The sequence below is a fragment of the Rana temporaria genome, chromosome 1, assembly GCF_905171775.1.
Source record: "Rana temporaria chromosome 1, aRanTem1.1, whole genome shotgun sequence".
Lineage (NCBI taxonomy): Eukaryota > Metazoa > Chordata > Amphibia > Anura > Ranidae > Rana > Rana temporaria.
The window spans coordinates 51,152,244-51,166,925 of NC_053489.1; the positions used below are offsets into that span (position 1 = coordinate 51,152,244).

The 14,682-nt window shown below is 41.9% G+C and overlaps 1 protein-coding gene across 1 annotated transcript in view; it reads right to left on the reverse strand.

Annotated features, from left to right (window-relative positions):
* Positions 1 to 6,370: 6,370 nt before the first annotated feature.
* Positions 6,371 to 14,682, reverse strand: part of CPLX4 (complexin 4) — a 49,110-nt gene continuing 40,798 nt past the window's right edge. The window contains exon 3 of the mRNA XM_040337864.1: positions 6,371 to 7,574. Coding sequence (XP_040193798.1) covers positions 7,347 to 7,574 — 228 coding nt within the window. The 3' untranslated portion in view covers positions 6,371 to 7,346. The remainder of the gene's footprint in view (positions 7,575 to 14,682) is intronic.

A 14,682-nucleotide genomic window follows, 5' to 3' on the forward strand; every position in this document is an offset into this window, starting at 1 on the left:
ATAAGTGTGAATGTAGCGATAGTTCAGTCAGCGTGAGTGTAGTATATTTCATTGTGCTACTGCAAGTAACAGTACAATTATGTGTATTACTGCACGCTTAAAGCAGTATAATTCAGTGCATTATCTTCCATTTAACGTTGTATAGTTCAGTGCATTACTGCAAATTTAACGGCGTATATTTCAGTGCGTTATGTGCCATTTAACGCAGTACATTTCTGTGCGTTACTGCACACTTAACGCAGTATATTTCAGTGTATTTCTGCAAGTTTAATGCCGTACAGTTCAGTGCATTACTGCAAGTTTAACACCGTATATTTCAGTGAGTTACGTGTCGTTTAATGCAGTATATTTCTGTGCATTAGTGCATGCTTATTGCAGTATATTTCAATTTTACTGTAAGTTTAAAGCTGTATATTTCAGTGCGTTACTGCAAGTTTAGCACTGTATATTCTTTAGTGCTTTATCTTCCGTTTAATGCAGTACAGTTCAGTGTGTTACTGCAAGTTTAACAGTGTATATTTCAGTGTGTTACATGCCGTTTAACGTAGTACATTTCTGTGCGTTAGAGCATGCTTAACACAGTATATTTCAGTGAGTTACTGCAAGTTTAGCGCTGTATATTTTTAGTGCGTTATATTCCATTTAACGCAGTACAGTTCAATGCATTAATGAAAGTTTAACGCCGTATATTTCAGTGTGTTATGTGCCGTTTAACGTAAAACAGTTCAGTGCATTACTGCAAGATTAACACTGTATATTTCAGTGTGTTACGCACTGTTTAACACTGTATAGTTCAATGCGTTACTGCAAGCTTAACGCTATATATTGCAGTGCAATTAATATATGAGAGGTGATACCGCGCTCAAGAAAAAATACATCCAAAATAAAACCAAAATAACATATAGTTTTAAATGGGCATAAACACTTAAAATAAATGGAGAAGAATAATCACTTAGAAGTGAAAAGTGCCTGAAAAATAGTCACTTAAAAATGAACAGTGCCTGGAACAAGTGACAATACAGAAAGTAAAGCACTAAACCAATGTGAATATATAAAGTCCACTATAGTGAAAACATATATATAAAATGGATGTCTATCTTCAAGTGGCCAGTATTCCAATGATGGTGGTCTTAGGAGTGGTCCATAAAGGATGGTGCACAATAATATGAATACTCTGAAAAGGTGAAGAATCCTCCCACCAGTCTCCCAGAACCAGAGGCGGCTCTAGGCTTTGTGAGGCCTTAGGCAAAACTTAGACATGAGGCCCCACTCACACCCATAATAGGAAAAAGAATTCAAGCAAGAAAAATGGCTGCAGAAAATGCACAGATCTAGCACGCAGGTGATCAGCACCACTTCCAGGGCACCCTCCGCACCCATCAGACATATTCAGCCAATGCAAGAGGGGGGAGAGAGGGGGAGGTGAGAAAGAGAGAGGGATAATCGAGTGATCCGATGACCCCGACATTAGTATTAATTACAGGCAAACTGGGTGGCCGCTAGGCCCCTGTGAGTGCGAGGCCTTAGGCGACCGTCTAAATTTGCCTAATTAGAGAGCCGCCTCTGCATTTGACACTATGGGGGAGATTTACTAAAGCTGGAGCACTCAGAATCTGGTGCAGCTGTGCATGGTAGCCAATCAGCTTCTAACTTCAGCTTCTTCAAATAAGCTTTGGCAATAAAATCTGGAAGCTGATTGGTTTCTATCTAGAGTTGGACCAGATTTTACACTGTCCTGGTTTAGTAAATAACCCCCTATATGTTATTTTGGTTTTATTTTGGATGTATTTTTTCTTGAGTGCGGTATCACCTCTCATATATTAATTTTACTATTGGTGTACAGTGAACACTATTCAGATATCGCTGCTTAGATATCTACACTTACCTTTGATCATCCACTATCTACTCATAGTAGCGCAAGAGACCATCACCCACTCTAGATTAATATATTGCAGTGCGTTACATGACATTTAATGCAGTACATTTCTGTGGGTTAGTGCACACTTAGCACAGTATATTTTAAAAAAGTGTTATTTTCCGTTTAACGCAGTATAGTTCAGTGCGCTACTGCAAGTTTAACCACTTAACCCCCGGACTATATTGCTGGTCAAAGACCAGAGCACTTTTTGCGATTCGGCATTGCGTCGCTTTAACTGAAAATTGCGCGGTCGTGCGACGTGGCTCTCAAACAAAATTGGCGTCCTTTTTTTCCCACAAATAGAGCTTTCTATTGGTGGTATTTGATCACCTCTGCGGTTTTTAGTTTTTGCGCTATAAACAAAAATAGAGCGACAATTTTGAAAAAAATTAATATTTGTTACTTTTTGCTATAATAAATATCCCCCAAAAATATATAAAAAATATTTTTTTTCCTCAGCTTAGGACGATTCGTATCCTTCTACATATTTTTCGTAAAAATATCGCAATAAGCGTTTATTGATTGGTTTGCGCAAAAGTTATTGCATTTACAAAATAGGGGGCATTTTTTTTTAATATTTTTTTTTTACTAGTAATGGCGGCGATCGGCGATTTTTTTTCGGTACTGCGACATTATGGCAGACACTTCAGACACTTTTGACACATTTTTGGGACCATTGTCATTTTTATAGCGAGCAGTGCTATAAAAATGCATTGTGACAATAAACATTGAATATATGTTATATTTATAGAATACTACATATACTTGTAAAAAATGATGTGCAACAAAAATAATGAATGCACATATACCATGTGGTCTATAGTAGATACCACTGGTATATAGTAGTCATGTATAGGTATTAGAGTATAAATCACACACAACGGTAAGTGGTCACAGATTCCCACTATAATCTAATAACAAATATAATGTTCAATACAGTATCAATAGTACCGAAAAGTGGCCCATGGATACCGGACCAAATTATTAAATTGGTATTTATACAGTCCTCTTACGTATAGAGGCCAATGGAATATCTGAATATGTAAATACTGCACTTATCACATAGGTGGAGACCTTTTGTTGGGGCTCAAGTTGGTATTGCCACATACATAGGGGGAAAATGTGCCGCCTTTGGTGCTACACCCCTGTGTATGGCTTTTCTTGCTGTGTCTGCGATCCCTACAGTGAAGCATGGTGGTGGCAGCATCATACAGTGGGGATGTTTTTCAGTGGCAGGAACTGGTAGACTAGTCAGGATCAAGGGAAAGATGAATGCAGCAATGTACAGAGATAACCTTGATCAATACCTGCTCCAGAGCGCTCTGGACCTCAGACTGGGGTGAAGGTTCAACTTCCAACAGGACAACGACCCTAAGCACATAGCCAAGATAGCAAAGGAGTGGCTACGGGACAACTCTGTGAGTGGCCCAGGCACAGCCCAGACTTGAACCCGATTGAACATCTGGAGAGATCTGAAAATGGCTGTGCACCGATGCTCCCCATCTAACCTGATGGAGCTTGAGAGGTCCTACCAAGAAGAATGGGAGAAACTGCTCATAAATAGGTGTACCAAGCTTGTAGCGTCATACTCAAAAAGACTTGAGGCTGTAATTGGTGCCAAAGGTGCTTCAACAAAGTATTAAGCAAAGGCTGTGAATAATTATGTACATGCAATTTTTTTCCTATTTTATTTTGAATAAATTTGCATTGATTTTAAACCTCTTTCACGCTGTCATTATGGGGTATTGTTTGTAGAATTTTAAGGAAAATAATGACTTGAATCCATTTTGGAATAAGGCTGTAACATAGCAAAATGTCGAAAAAGTGAAGTGCTGTGAATACTTCCCGGATGCACTGTATACCCCCTGTAACTTCACATGAAGCTACAGGGGGTATAATTCCAATACAACGTCTCCTTACCCTTCTGTCAAATTCTTTCTGAAGAGCAATCCAAATGAGAATGGCTCTTGAGAGAGTAAAAACAAAAACAAACAAAACCACAGTCTTTGCGCTAAAGTTCAAAGGAGTCCACAGCAAAAATATACACTGACCGAAATAAAAAATTCTCAAGAGAAAGAGTTAATGGAAAATCTATCTGCACACACCACACTCCATGTAGCTCAGTGTTCAGCGGGAGAACTGATAGCTGTGAAGACATAGGGAAAAACGAGTGCACAGGCTCATGGTGTAATAATGTTTGTTTAACCGCTTACAGACCAGCCGCCGCAGTTGAACTGCAGCAGGTTGGCTCCGCTGTGCGAACTGTCGTAGCTGTACGTTGATCGCTTTAAGTGGGCTAGCAGGCGCACGCTAAATTACGGGGGTGCCGATGTTCGTGACCACCGGCCGCGAGCGATCGCGGGCAGGAGAGGCAGAACAGGCATGTGTGTGTGTAAACACACAAATCCCTGTTCTGTTGTGTGAGGAAAGGCAGATCGTGAGTTCCTAATAGCTATGAACCACAATCTTTAATTTCCTTCTAGGTCAGTCCCATCCCCCTACAGTTAGAACATACATTAGGGAACACAATACAGTAATCAGTGCATTTTTATAGCACTGATCGCTGTATAAATGCCAATGGTCCCAAAAATGTGTCAAAAATGTCCGATGTGTCCGCCATAATGTCGCAGTACCCATAAAAATCACAGATCGCCGCCATTACTAGTAAAAATTATTTATAATAATAAAAATGCTATAAATCTATCCCCTATTTTGTAGATGCTAAAACTTTTGCGCAAACCAATCAATATACGCTTATTGGGATTTTTATTACCAAAAATATGTAGAAGAATACATATCGGCCTAAACTGAGAAAAAATTGCTTTTTTTTAAAAAAAATCGGGGATGTTTATTATAGCAAAAAGTACAAAATATTGTGTTTTTTTTTCAAAATTTGCGCTATTTTTTTGTTTATAGCGCAAAAAGTAAAAATCGCAGAGATGATCCAATACCACCAAAAGAAAGATATATTTGTGGGGGAAAAAATACGTAAATTTTGTTTGGGTACAGCGTTGCACGACCGCGAAATTGTCAGTTAAAGCGACGGAGTGTCCAATGGCAAAAAATCTCCCGGTCATTGAGCAGCCAAATCTTCCGGGGCTGAAGTGGTTAATAAAATAAAGGTAATAAAATCAATGCACTTACAAACATAAGTTGGACACAGCTTTGTCCTGGCTGGCCGGTCTTTGGAGACAGTGAGCAGCTCGCGTGCAGCCTGTTGGCAGCTGGCTGCTTGTGGAGCCAGTGAACCTATCCATCCATACTTTGGACATTCCAGTCACCACGGCGCTTGGATGGGACCCTTATTAGGTTTCCCCCTGTAGGAGCTGGACACAAGTGTCCAACTTACATATGTAAGTGCATTTATTTTTTTTACCTTTATTTTATTAATCAAACGTTATTGCACCATGAGCCTGTGCGCTAATTTTTCCCTTATGTCTTGAGAGAGTACGGCATGAACAAGCCCCTAAAATCTATCTCAGGCAATTTGAATGGCCTCAAAACAAGCAAAATAATTTGAACCTACATTATCCCTTCTCATTTGAGATGACCTTGAGAAGAGTGGCCCAGATTCACAAAAGAGATACGACGGCGTATCTCCTGATACGCCGTCGTATCTCTGTTTTAGGGTCTTCCTAACTATGCGACTGTCACGCATAGTTAGCCCTAAGATCCGACAGGTGTAATTGAATTACACTGTCGGATCTTAGGATGCAATACCTCGGCCGCCGCTGGGGGGAGTTTGCGTCGTAAACCAGCGTCGGGTATGCAAATTAGTAGTTACGGCGATCTACGACGGTTTTTCGCGTTCGCTACGTCACTGCTAGTCTAGTTTCCCGTTGCAAAGTTAGTCGTCGTTTTAGCTGCCCTAACTTTACACAGCACACGTATGTGCTGTATAAAGTATGGCCGTCGTTCCCGCGTCGAAATGTAAACATTTTTTGTTCTTGCGTAAGACGTCCGGGAATACGAAAGTACGCTACGCACGTCGCCGTTCGAAAAAATGGCGTCACTTCGCGCAAAGCACGGCGGGAATTTCAAAACGGAGCATGCGCAGTAGGTCCGGCGCGGGAGCGCGCCTAATTTAAATGGCACACGCCCCTTTGAATTACACGGGCTTACGCCGGAGGCCGCCGGCGTAAGTTTTCATGCAAGTGCTTTGTGAATCAGGCACTTGCGAAGAAAACTTGCGGCGGTGTAACGTATCTACGATACGTTACGCCGCCGCGATTCTACGTGAATCTGGCCCAGGGTCACTCTATTGCTGCTGGACTGTGAATTTAAAATTACAGCAAATTCAGCATTAGGGGGACTGAGAATTTGTAGTTGGCAGAGCAGTTCAGTAGAACTAGAAATTCTGGAGTGACTGTCTTATAAAACGAAATCCCTGAGAAATATGCAAAATCTGTTTTCAGTGGAGTTCACCTTTAACAATGTAGAGCTAAAGATAAATCAACTTGAATGTTGTCGTCCTTTTATTTAGAAGAGAGCTTACAATTTTATTAGTAATTTCCCCACAAAGCAAAAGATGCACCACTGTGCAACAGTTTAGAAGACATGTAGAAGATACAAGGCAGGATTTTCTTGACTTCCATTAGTAGCTGCTATAGGCTTTATTTAAATGGAATGCATTACATGCCAAACAGGAACACAGGAAAACTTCAGCTTCATTGCCCTAGAACATTTTATATGCAGCACGGAAGTTAGAGAAATGCATTTGAGGCTTCTTACATTTTGCAGGACAGATTCCCTTTAATGACATAGGCACTCAGCATCTAATGACTTGTACTGATAGACACACTGAAGTGTTAAGTTTATTATTTTCCATAGTTACCTGAGCAGTCAGCAGTTGGCAGATATCACCCCTTCGGGTATGTTCATATTCTCTGGCCAATAAGATCCTCTTTTGTACTCCCCAATGTAAAGTGACAACAAACTGACCAGTGTCCCACCTCTGACACCATGGGCCTATAATGGTGCTGGGGCAAGGAGAAGACAACTCACACTTGATGGAAATATTTGTATTCTTGGGCCAAATATCATCCTGGCCATTGTTCTTGGAGAGACTTTTGCCAGCCTTTGGCTAACTCTACATACCGGAAAATAGCTCAGATTAGCCTTTTGAATATTGACACTGGTATCTAGACAAATCTGATTCATAAAATATTATACAATTAATTAGCACTATAATAGTGAAGAGAACACATTACTCCCTTCTTCCAAATAACATCAAATAACCAGACTTTATATCAGCACTTTTAAGAGTTTCTTTCCCCTGAGTTGCAATAGCATCATCCTTAAAATGCAACGTAAATTGGAAGTCACCTTCAAAGTGTGATCATACGGTGATGACAAGCTTCTCCATTCAGTGGCTCTTATAAAATAAAAAAAGATATCAAAACATATTTGATTCCTGATTGATTCCAGTCTACATCAGCAGACACTTTTCCTCCGCCGCTTGTTTGATCTCAGTGAATGTGGCCGTGGCTTTTTCTTTTAAGGTGTCCATGTCCATATTCTGGATGTTTTGGATGTTGCCTAAGAAGGAATTCTTCTCTTCTTCTTCAACTTGATCATCAGCCATCATCTTCTGCAGATCCTCAGGTAGGTCCACGTCATCTCCAGCCATCTGTATCTGGTTGTCATCTTTTTCACTCTGTGGAAATAAAGAAGAAAAGATTTGCATAGGATTATTTGGGGCAGCAAGAAAGGATGGTGACATCAATGGTGGGTATATCAGGGCTCAAGTTCTGCAGGAACACGTGGAAACGGACTCCCTGCCCTTTTTTCACAGCATGAACTCAGTTCCCTTTACAGGACTAGAGCAGCCGAGTCGCCCGAGCCAATCCTTCACTAAGCGGCGATGCCCAGCTCGAGTCACTGTCAGGGGCAGGCGAACCTTAGTAATCCTTTATGTTACTGGCTGCTTCCTGTATATGGATTCATCGGGTAGTATGCGGGTATTCCGTCACTTCCTCGATGCCGCAATGTCTCCTGGGAGCTTTTGTCATTGTTCCCAGGAGATATTGCGGAGGTCTGCCACAAGTTATCGTGGGATTTAGAAAGAACTTAAAGTTCTTTCTAAATTCCGCGATAACTCAAACATGCGGTTTAGTAATTATGCATATGAGCGTATCATTTTTTTTTTTTTTTGGTGGGGGAGTGGATCTTGGGTGGGAGTTCCCACACTTTTTTCCCCAGGACTTTTGTAATTTCAAGAAGGTCACCCTCAACCAGTTCAAATGTATGACTTCCTTTAGGCTCACAAATGCTATTAAGAGTGAAGTTACAGTACTTGCAGCATACATATTGTAAGGGGTTAGCTCGGTAGCGGGGTGTGTGACCCCCTGGATGGGTTCACTACACACTGAATTTATACAGACAGGCAATCGAAGACGGTTGAAAACAAAGATTTTGGTTTATTCTTCCATCTTGCTGGAAACAAGTGCAAGCATCCAAACAGCATAAACAAAATCAAACATAAAATAAACCCTGGCCACTTGGGGCGTCTACCTTCACCACACAGGAACCTATCTAGGGAGTCTGGCACAGCCTAGTGCTGGGCAGACACTGCTGGTAATACAGCAGAAAAACAATAGTCTTTTGATTTTTATCACACAGAAAAATCAATCACCTCCTCAGAAGACTTTCAGCTACTGCTCTCCTTCACTCAGAAAGCCTCAGGATGCAGCAAATCAGTGGCAATCCTCTGGATTACTTATAGAGGCCTTAATTGCCTCATTCTGAACAGCTGAAGTTTTCCAACGCCCTTAAACCTTTCCTGGCTACTTTTGCAGCCGACGCCTAATAACAATTGGCGTATTGTCTAAACAAGGCAGAAATGTATGTCCCGTCTGTGACAACACCCACAGATTTACCTGACTTCCTGTCACAATATGCAGTGAGTTTGCATTTCACAAGAAGGTGGGGATTGGTGTTTGGATCCTAATTGCCACACATGGTATTGATGCTGTACGTATCTTCAGAATATGTATTTGGTGAGTTTGCATTTCAAAAGAAGGTGGTGGCTGGTGTCTTCTTTTAGCACATGGAAAATAAGAGCAGTTGGTGGATGATGCACTTCTTCACTATTGCACCGGAAGAGCTTATGGGACTTTTTGATTTTATCTATTGATCAATTTATGTATTTGTTGATACATTTATTTATTCATACATCTATAGTGGACATTTCTTTTTTGAAATTGCACTAAATTTTTTGATTCATGTGTTTGATTATATGGGTGACGCCACACTTTTTTGTTTGTTTTCAGTTTCTTTTGTGTTTTTTATTTTAAACCTCATGCCGCGTACACACGACCGTTTTTTGCGATGTAAAAAAATGTTTTTTTTTTTTTTAATGTCATTAACCACTTAAGCCCCGGACCAATATACTGCCTAAAGACCCAAGGTGTTTTTACAGTTCGGGACTGCATCGCTTTAACAGACAATTGCGCGGTCGTGCGACGTGGCTCCCAAATAAAATTGGCATCCTTTTTTCCCCACAAATAGAGCTTTCTTTTGGTGGTATTTGATCACATCTGCGGTTTTTAGTTTTTGAGCTATAAACAAAAATAGAGCGACAATTTTGAAAAAAATGCAATATTTTTAACTTTTTGCTATAATAAATATCCCCCAAAAACATATATAAATTATTTTTTTCCTCAGTTTAGGCCGATACGTATTCTTCTACCTATTTTTGGAAAAAAATCACAATAATCGTTTATCGGTTGGTTTGCGCAAAATTTATAGCGTTTATAAAATAAGGGATAGTTTTATTGCATTTTTTTTTTTACTACTAATGGCGGCGATCAGCGATTTTTTTCGTGACTGCGACATTATGGCGGACATTTTGGACAATTTTGACACATTTTTGGGACCATTGTCATTTTCACAGCAAAAAATGCATTTAAAATGCATTCTTTATTGTGAAAATGACAGTTGCAGTTTGGGAGTTAACCACAAGGGGGCGCTGTAGGAGTTAGGGTTCACTTTGTGTGTGTTTACTACTGTAGGGGGGTGTGGCTGTAGGTGTGACGTCATCGATCGTGTCTCCCCTATAAAGGGGATGACACGATCGATACGCCGCCACAGTGAAGCACGGCGGCGGGGAGCTTCGGACCGGGTCGCGGGAGCGCGCTGCGGGCGCGCGCCCGCGACCCACGGCTGGGTACAAGTACAGGACGTATATATACGTTGATGTGCCCAGCCGTGCCATTCTGCCGACGTATATGTGCAGGAGGCGGTCCTTAAGTGGTTAAAAACGATCGTGTGTGGGCTCCAGAGCATTTTTCGCGACGTTAAAAATGGCCATTAAAAATTTAGAACATGCTCTAAATTTTCGCGTTCTTTTTAATGTCGTAAAAAATGGTCGTGTGTGGGCTTTAACGACGTGAAAATAACGCGCATGCTCAGAAGCTAGCTATGAGATGGGAGCGCTCGTTCTGGTAAAACTAGCGTTCGTAATGGAGATAGCACATTCGTCACGCTGTAACAGACAGAAAAGTGTGAATCGTCTCTCACCAAACTTTTACTAACACGGAATCAGCAAAAGCAGCCTCAAGGGTGGCGCTATCCGAATGGAACTTCCCCTTTATAGTGCCGTCGTACGTGTTGTACGTCACCGCGCTTTGCTAGAGCATTTTTTTTTTTGTCACGATCGTGTGTAGGCAAGGCCGGCTTAACAATAATCAGGTTGAAAAAAACGTTGTTGTCTCTAGACCATTAAAATCGGTCATGTGTACGCGGCATCATTGTTAGCAGGCATATATTTACAGATTTACACAGCGCAGATTTATATTTGTAACACTGATAGTTGGCAGAGATAACTACTAAAGCAGCCCTCAAATCAGGATGAAAATGCATTTCAATGAAGCTGTCTGTATGGCAGGTGGTCCTTGGTACTTTATATGAGACGTGGACCTGAGAAGATTCCTTGGGAGATGAACATACCTAGACAGTTCTGAAGTGTGGCTATTGTGCACAGCAGCAATCATTATATAGCCATTCTGATGATGTTGCTGGCCAGCTATGTAATAGTTTTATAGCTTTCACCACCATTGGATGTAAACTGCAAACAACCTTGGAGTCCTGACAACTTGAATTCTTGTTGCGTTCTTCATCTGTTTATTGATACGGTTCTCATTCATTCAACTCTACAGTCATTTAAAGCATGGCTTCATCTTTTAGCAAATAGCACAATATAATACAAGTATTATTTTCTAAAGTGTCTTTGTGCTGCTCTAAAGGTATCTATAGACATTAGATGATCACAATTTGATTTTGGTGTGGGCACCAGCAGAATGTTTCAGATTTTCCTTCCTACTTCACTAGTTTATATATATATAAAATCAGCTTAGCAAGTGTCCCTCTAACCTCCTGAGGCCTAAACAAAACCTAGCAGCCTGGCTGCACATCACATCTCTTGTTGGTCTAGTTATGCTTTTTGGCCCGGATTCACAAAGCGCTTGCGCCGACGTATCTCGAGATAAGTGCAAATATGCGCCGACGTATCTGTGCGCCGTGCCCACAAAACTAAGATACGCCTGAAAATAGGCTTCATCCGACCGACGTAACTTGCCTACGCCGGCATAGAGTGGGCGCATATTTACGCTGGACGTATTTGGCGCTCCCATTGATTTTTTATTCACATATGCAAATGAGGGAGATACGCCGATTCACGAACGTACGTCCGTCCAACGCAGTGCGCGTAAAGTAATACGTCCGGCGTAAAGTTATGCCCCATAAAGGAGGTGTAACTCAGCATCATCCATGCAAAGGGCTGCACCAGGGAACACAAGCCGACGTATTTTACGTAGGACGTGAATATGACTAGGCGTAGGTTACGTTCACGATGTAGGCAGTGATCCGACGTATCTTAGGCAGTTGTTCCGACGTGATTGTGAGCATGCGCACTGAGATGCGCCCACGGGACGGCGCATGTGCAGTTAGCGATACGTATCTGTCTGGCGCTTGGCCCATCATTTGCATGGGGTCACGCCTCATTAGCATGGCTCACGCCCACTTCCACTTCCGCCGACTTACGCCTTGGAAACCCAGCGCAGATTTGGAAGCACTGGCTTTGTGAATTCAGTGCTTGCCTCTCTGCGCTGCGTCGGCGTAGCGTAAAGGAGATACGCTACGGCGGCATAAATATGCGCCAGTGTCTGTGAATCCGGGCCTTTCTTTCTAGGCCCGGGGCACTCCATTAAGGGAGGAGGTCATATGCTCCTCCATACCCAGATAAGGTATGCATAAGGTGGTTGGGGCGTTGTCCCAAAAGGGCAAGGTGATAGGGCTCTCAAAGTTTTAATTGTTAGGATACGAGTTAAAGCCCAAACTTTTTATTTATTTCTGAATAGAGAGCTTGTCCCTAATATTAAGGTTTCCTCCAACTTACGGATGTTTTTCAACTCATGACAATAAGTGATGGGAAATCTATCAGGGACAAATTCAGAAACAACTATTTAGTAGAGTGTGGAAGGGTTAGAGGTTCTATCAATGTTTCTTTATTAATGCCTGTTCCTTCTTGACTCTACGATTCCCTCAACTGCAATTTCTTGTATTAGGCTCACAGAGGCAGCTTTGGCTAGAGTTAGGCTTTATGGTTAAGTTAGGTTAAAGGTTAAGTGTTAATTTGTAGGATTAGGTAAATGATTAAGCTTGCGGGTGGAGGCTATATATTAAGGTTTATTTTATCAGTTAGATTAAGTGTAAGTTTTGGGTGAGGGTAAGCTTAAGAATTAAGGTCAATGTAAGGCTGAGGATTAAGGTTAGGGCCATATTTCAAAATGAACCAGTTTAACCTGCACCTGTATAGAGAAAAGTCATTTTAACATTTCCACGATGGGCCTATTGTTGTTACTTATGATGTTGAAGTAATATAAAAATCCAAAAAAGGTATAGAGGCACGTGCGGGTCTTGCAATGGATACAAGTCTTTCTTTATCAAGATACTGTATATTGTGTGCGTGTGGGTATATATATATATATATATATATATACATTAGGGCTGTCGAATATAATCGATGCATCGATGCATCGCGATTCGACCCCCGGCGATTCTGCATCAATGCGGTTGCTTTAAATAATCGATGCATGTTGATGACGTCATCGTCGCGTCCTGCGGCGCGGAGCCGAAGTTTTGCCGCCTTCCCCTGTGTCACACTCGGAGTCCTGAGGAGAGGAGACGGACACGTGCAGCGCCAGCACAGCGTAGCCCTCCCCCCGGAGCCCCCCCCAGAGCACTCAGACACTTAGCTTTCCTCCGAGTCCCCAGCCGAAGTAAGCGCCTTCCGCCGACGTCATCCACAGCCGCCCTGTGTCACTTGCTTCACTGGCAGACACGTGAGAGGAGACAGAGTGACACCTGTTGTGAGTTCCGGTCCCAGTTCCCAGAGCTGTCCTCCTCGGCTTACCATTACTATGCAGCGTGCACTGCAGGCTGCCTGGTACAGGGGGAGAATGTTGCCGACTCACAACTGGCTGCTGTGGGCAGCAGCTGCAGGACTGTGGGAGAGAGACCCCGAGCGAGACAGGCTGCACTTGTCCTCTGTCCTCCTCACAGGCAACAGGAGAGGAGACCTCCAGCAGTGAGTAGCTGAGTGCAGAACTGACTCGTCGTCATCATCATCATCATCATCATCATCATCATCATCAGGTACACAACAGAGACACTGACTGTCACAGTAGTACTACTAGTACACTTATAACTGTAACCAAGGTATATAATATAATATATTATAATATCTTTGATGCACCATGTGGAGTGGACTGCAAAATTCAAATATGCCAAATGTATGACTGTAATAATAATTGTAAATAATAAATATTAATGATGGTGATTGGGTAAACTGAATTATTCTGTATTTCTAAACATTAAACTGAGTTTGTGACCATACCATTGCCATTTAATTAATTATGGTTTATGTAGGTCTAGCTCTAATCTATTGTCCAATGTCTTACTGATTGATCAAAACTTCATTACTTACGTTGTTTTGTATGATTTAGCTCATCACTGCCCCACACATGCAATGCAGTGCATGTGTGGGGCAGTGATGAGCAAAACCATAAATCATACAAACAAGCTAAGTAATGAAGTTATGTGAATCAATCACTAAGAGAATGAATACATAAAACCATAATTAATTAAATGGCATATGCTGTTGTAGCTGTTTGTTCAATGCCAGTGTGCCACGAAGATTGGAGAAGGAGAGATAGAGATCACTTTACCAACCGTTTCACTTTCACTGAGTGACCACGGTGGCTAGCAGTAGCACAGATCACAGATAAGATGAGGGTGCATTGTTTTAACACGTAGCGACGGTGCATGGGGTAGAATAATCATCTCCTGAATCATGTCTGCAGTCTCTGACCATCTCCTGTAGTAGGTCTGCAGTCTCTGACCATCTCCTGTAGCAGGTCTGCAGTCTCTGACCATCTCCTGTAGCAGGTCTGCAGTCTCTGACCATCTCCTGTAGCAGGTCTGCAGTCTCTGACCATCTCTTGTAGCATGTCTGCAGTCTCTGACCATCTCCTGTAGCATGTCTGCAGTCTCTGACCATCTCCTGTAGCATGTCTGCAGTCTCTGACCATCTCCTGTAGCATGTCTGCTGTGTTTAGACTTTGCTACATGCAGGAAGTGTTATTGTGTGTGTTTTTTTTTTTTTTAAGAACAGATAGAAAAAAAAATGGAGTACTTAATTTTATTTTGATGAAAGCCATGCGCACTTGCGCTGCAATCGTGATGCATCGTGATGCATCGCGGAA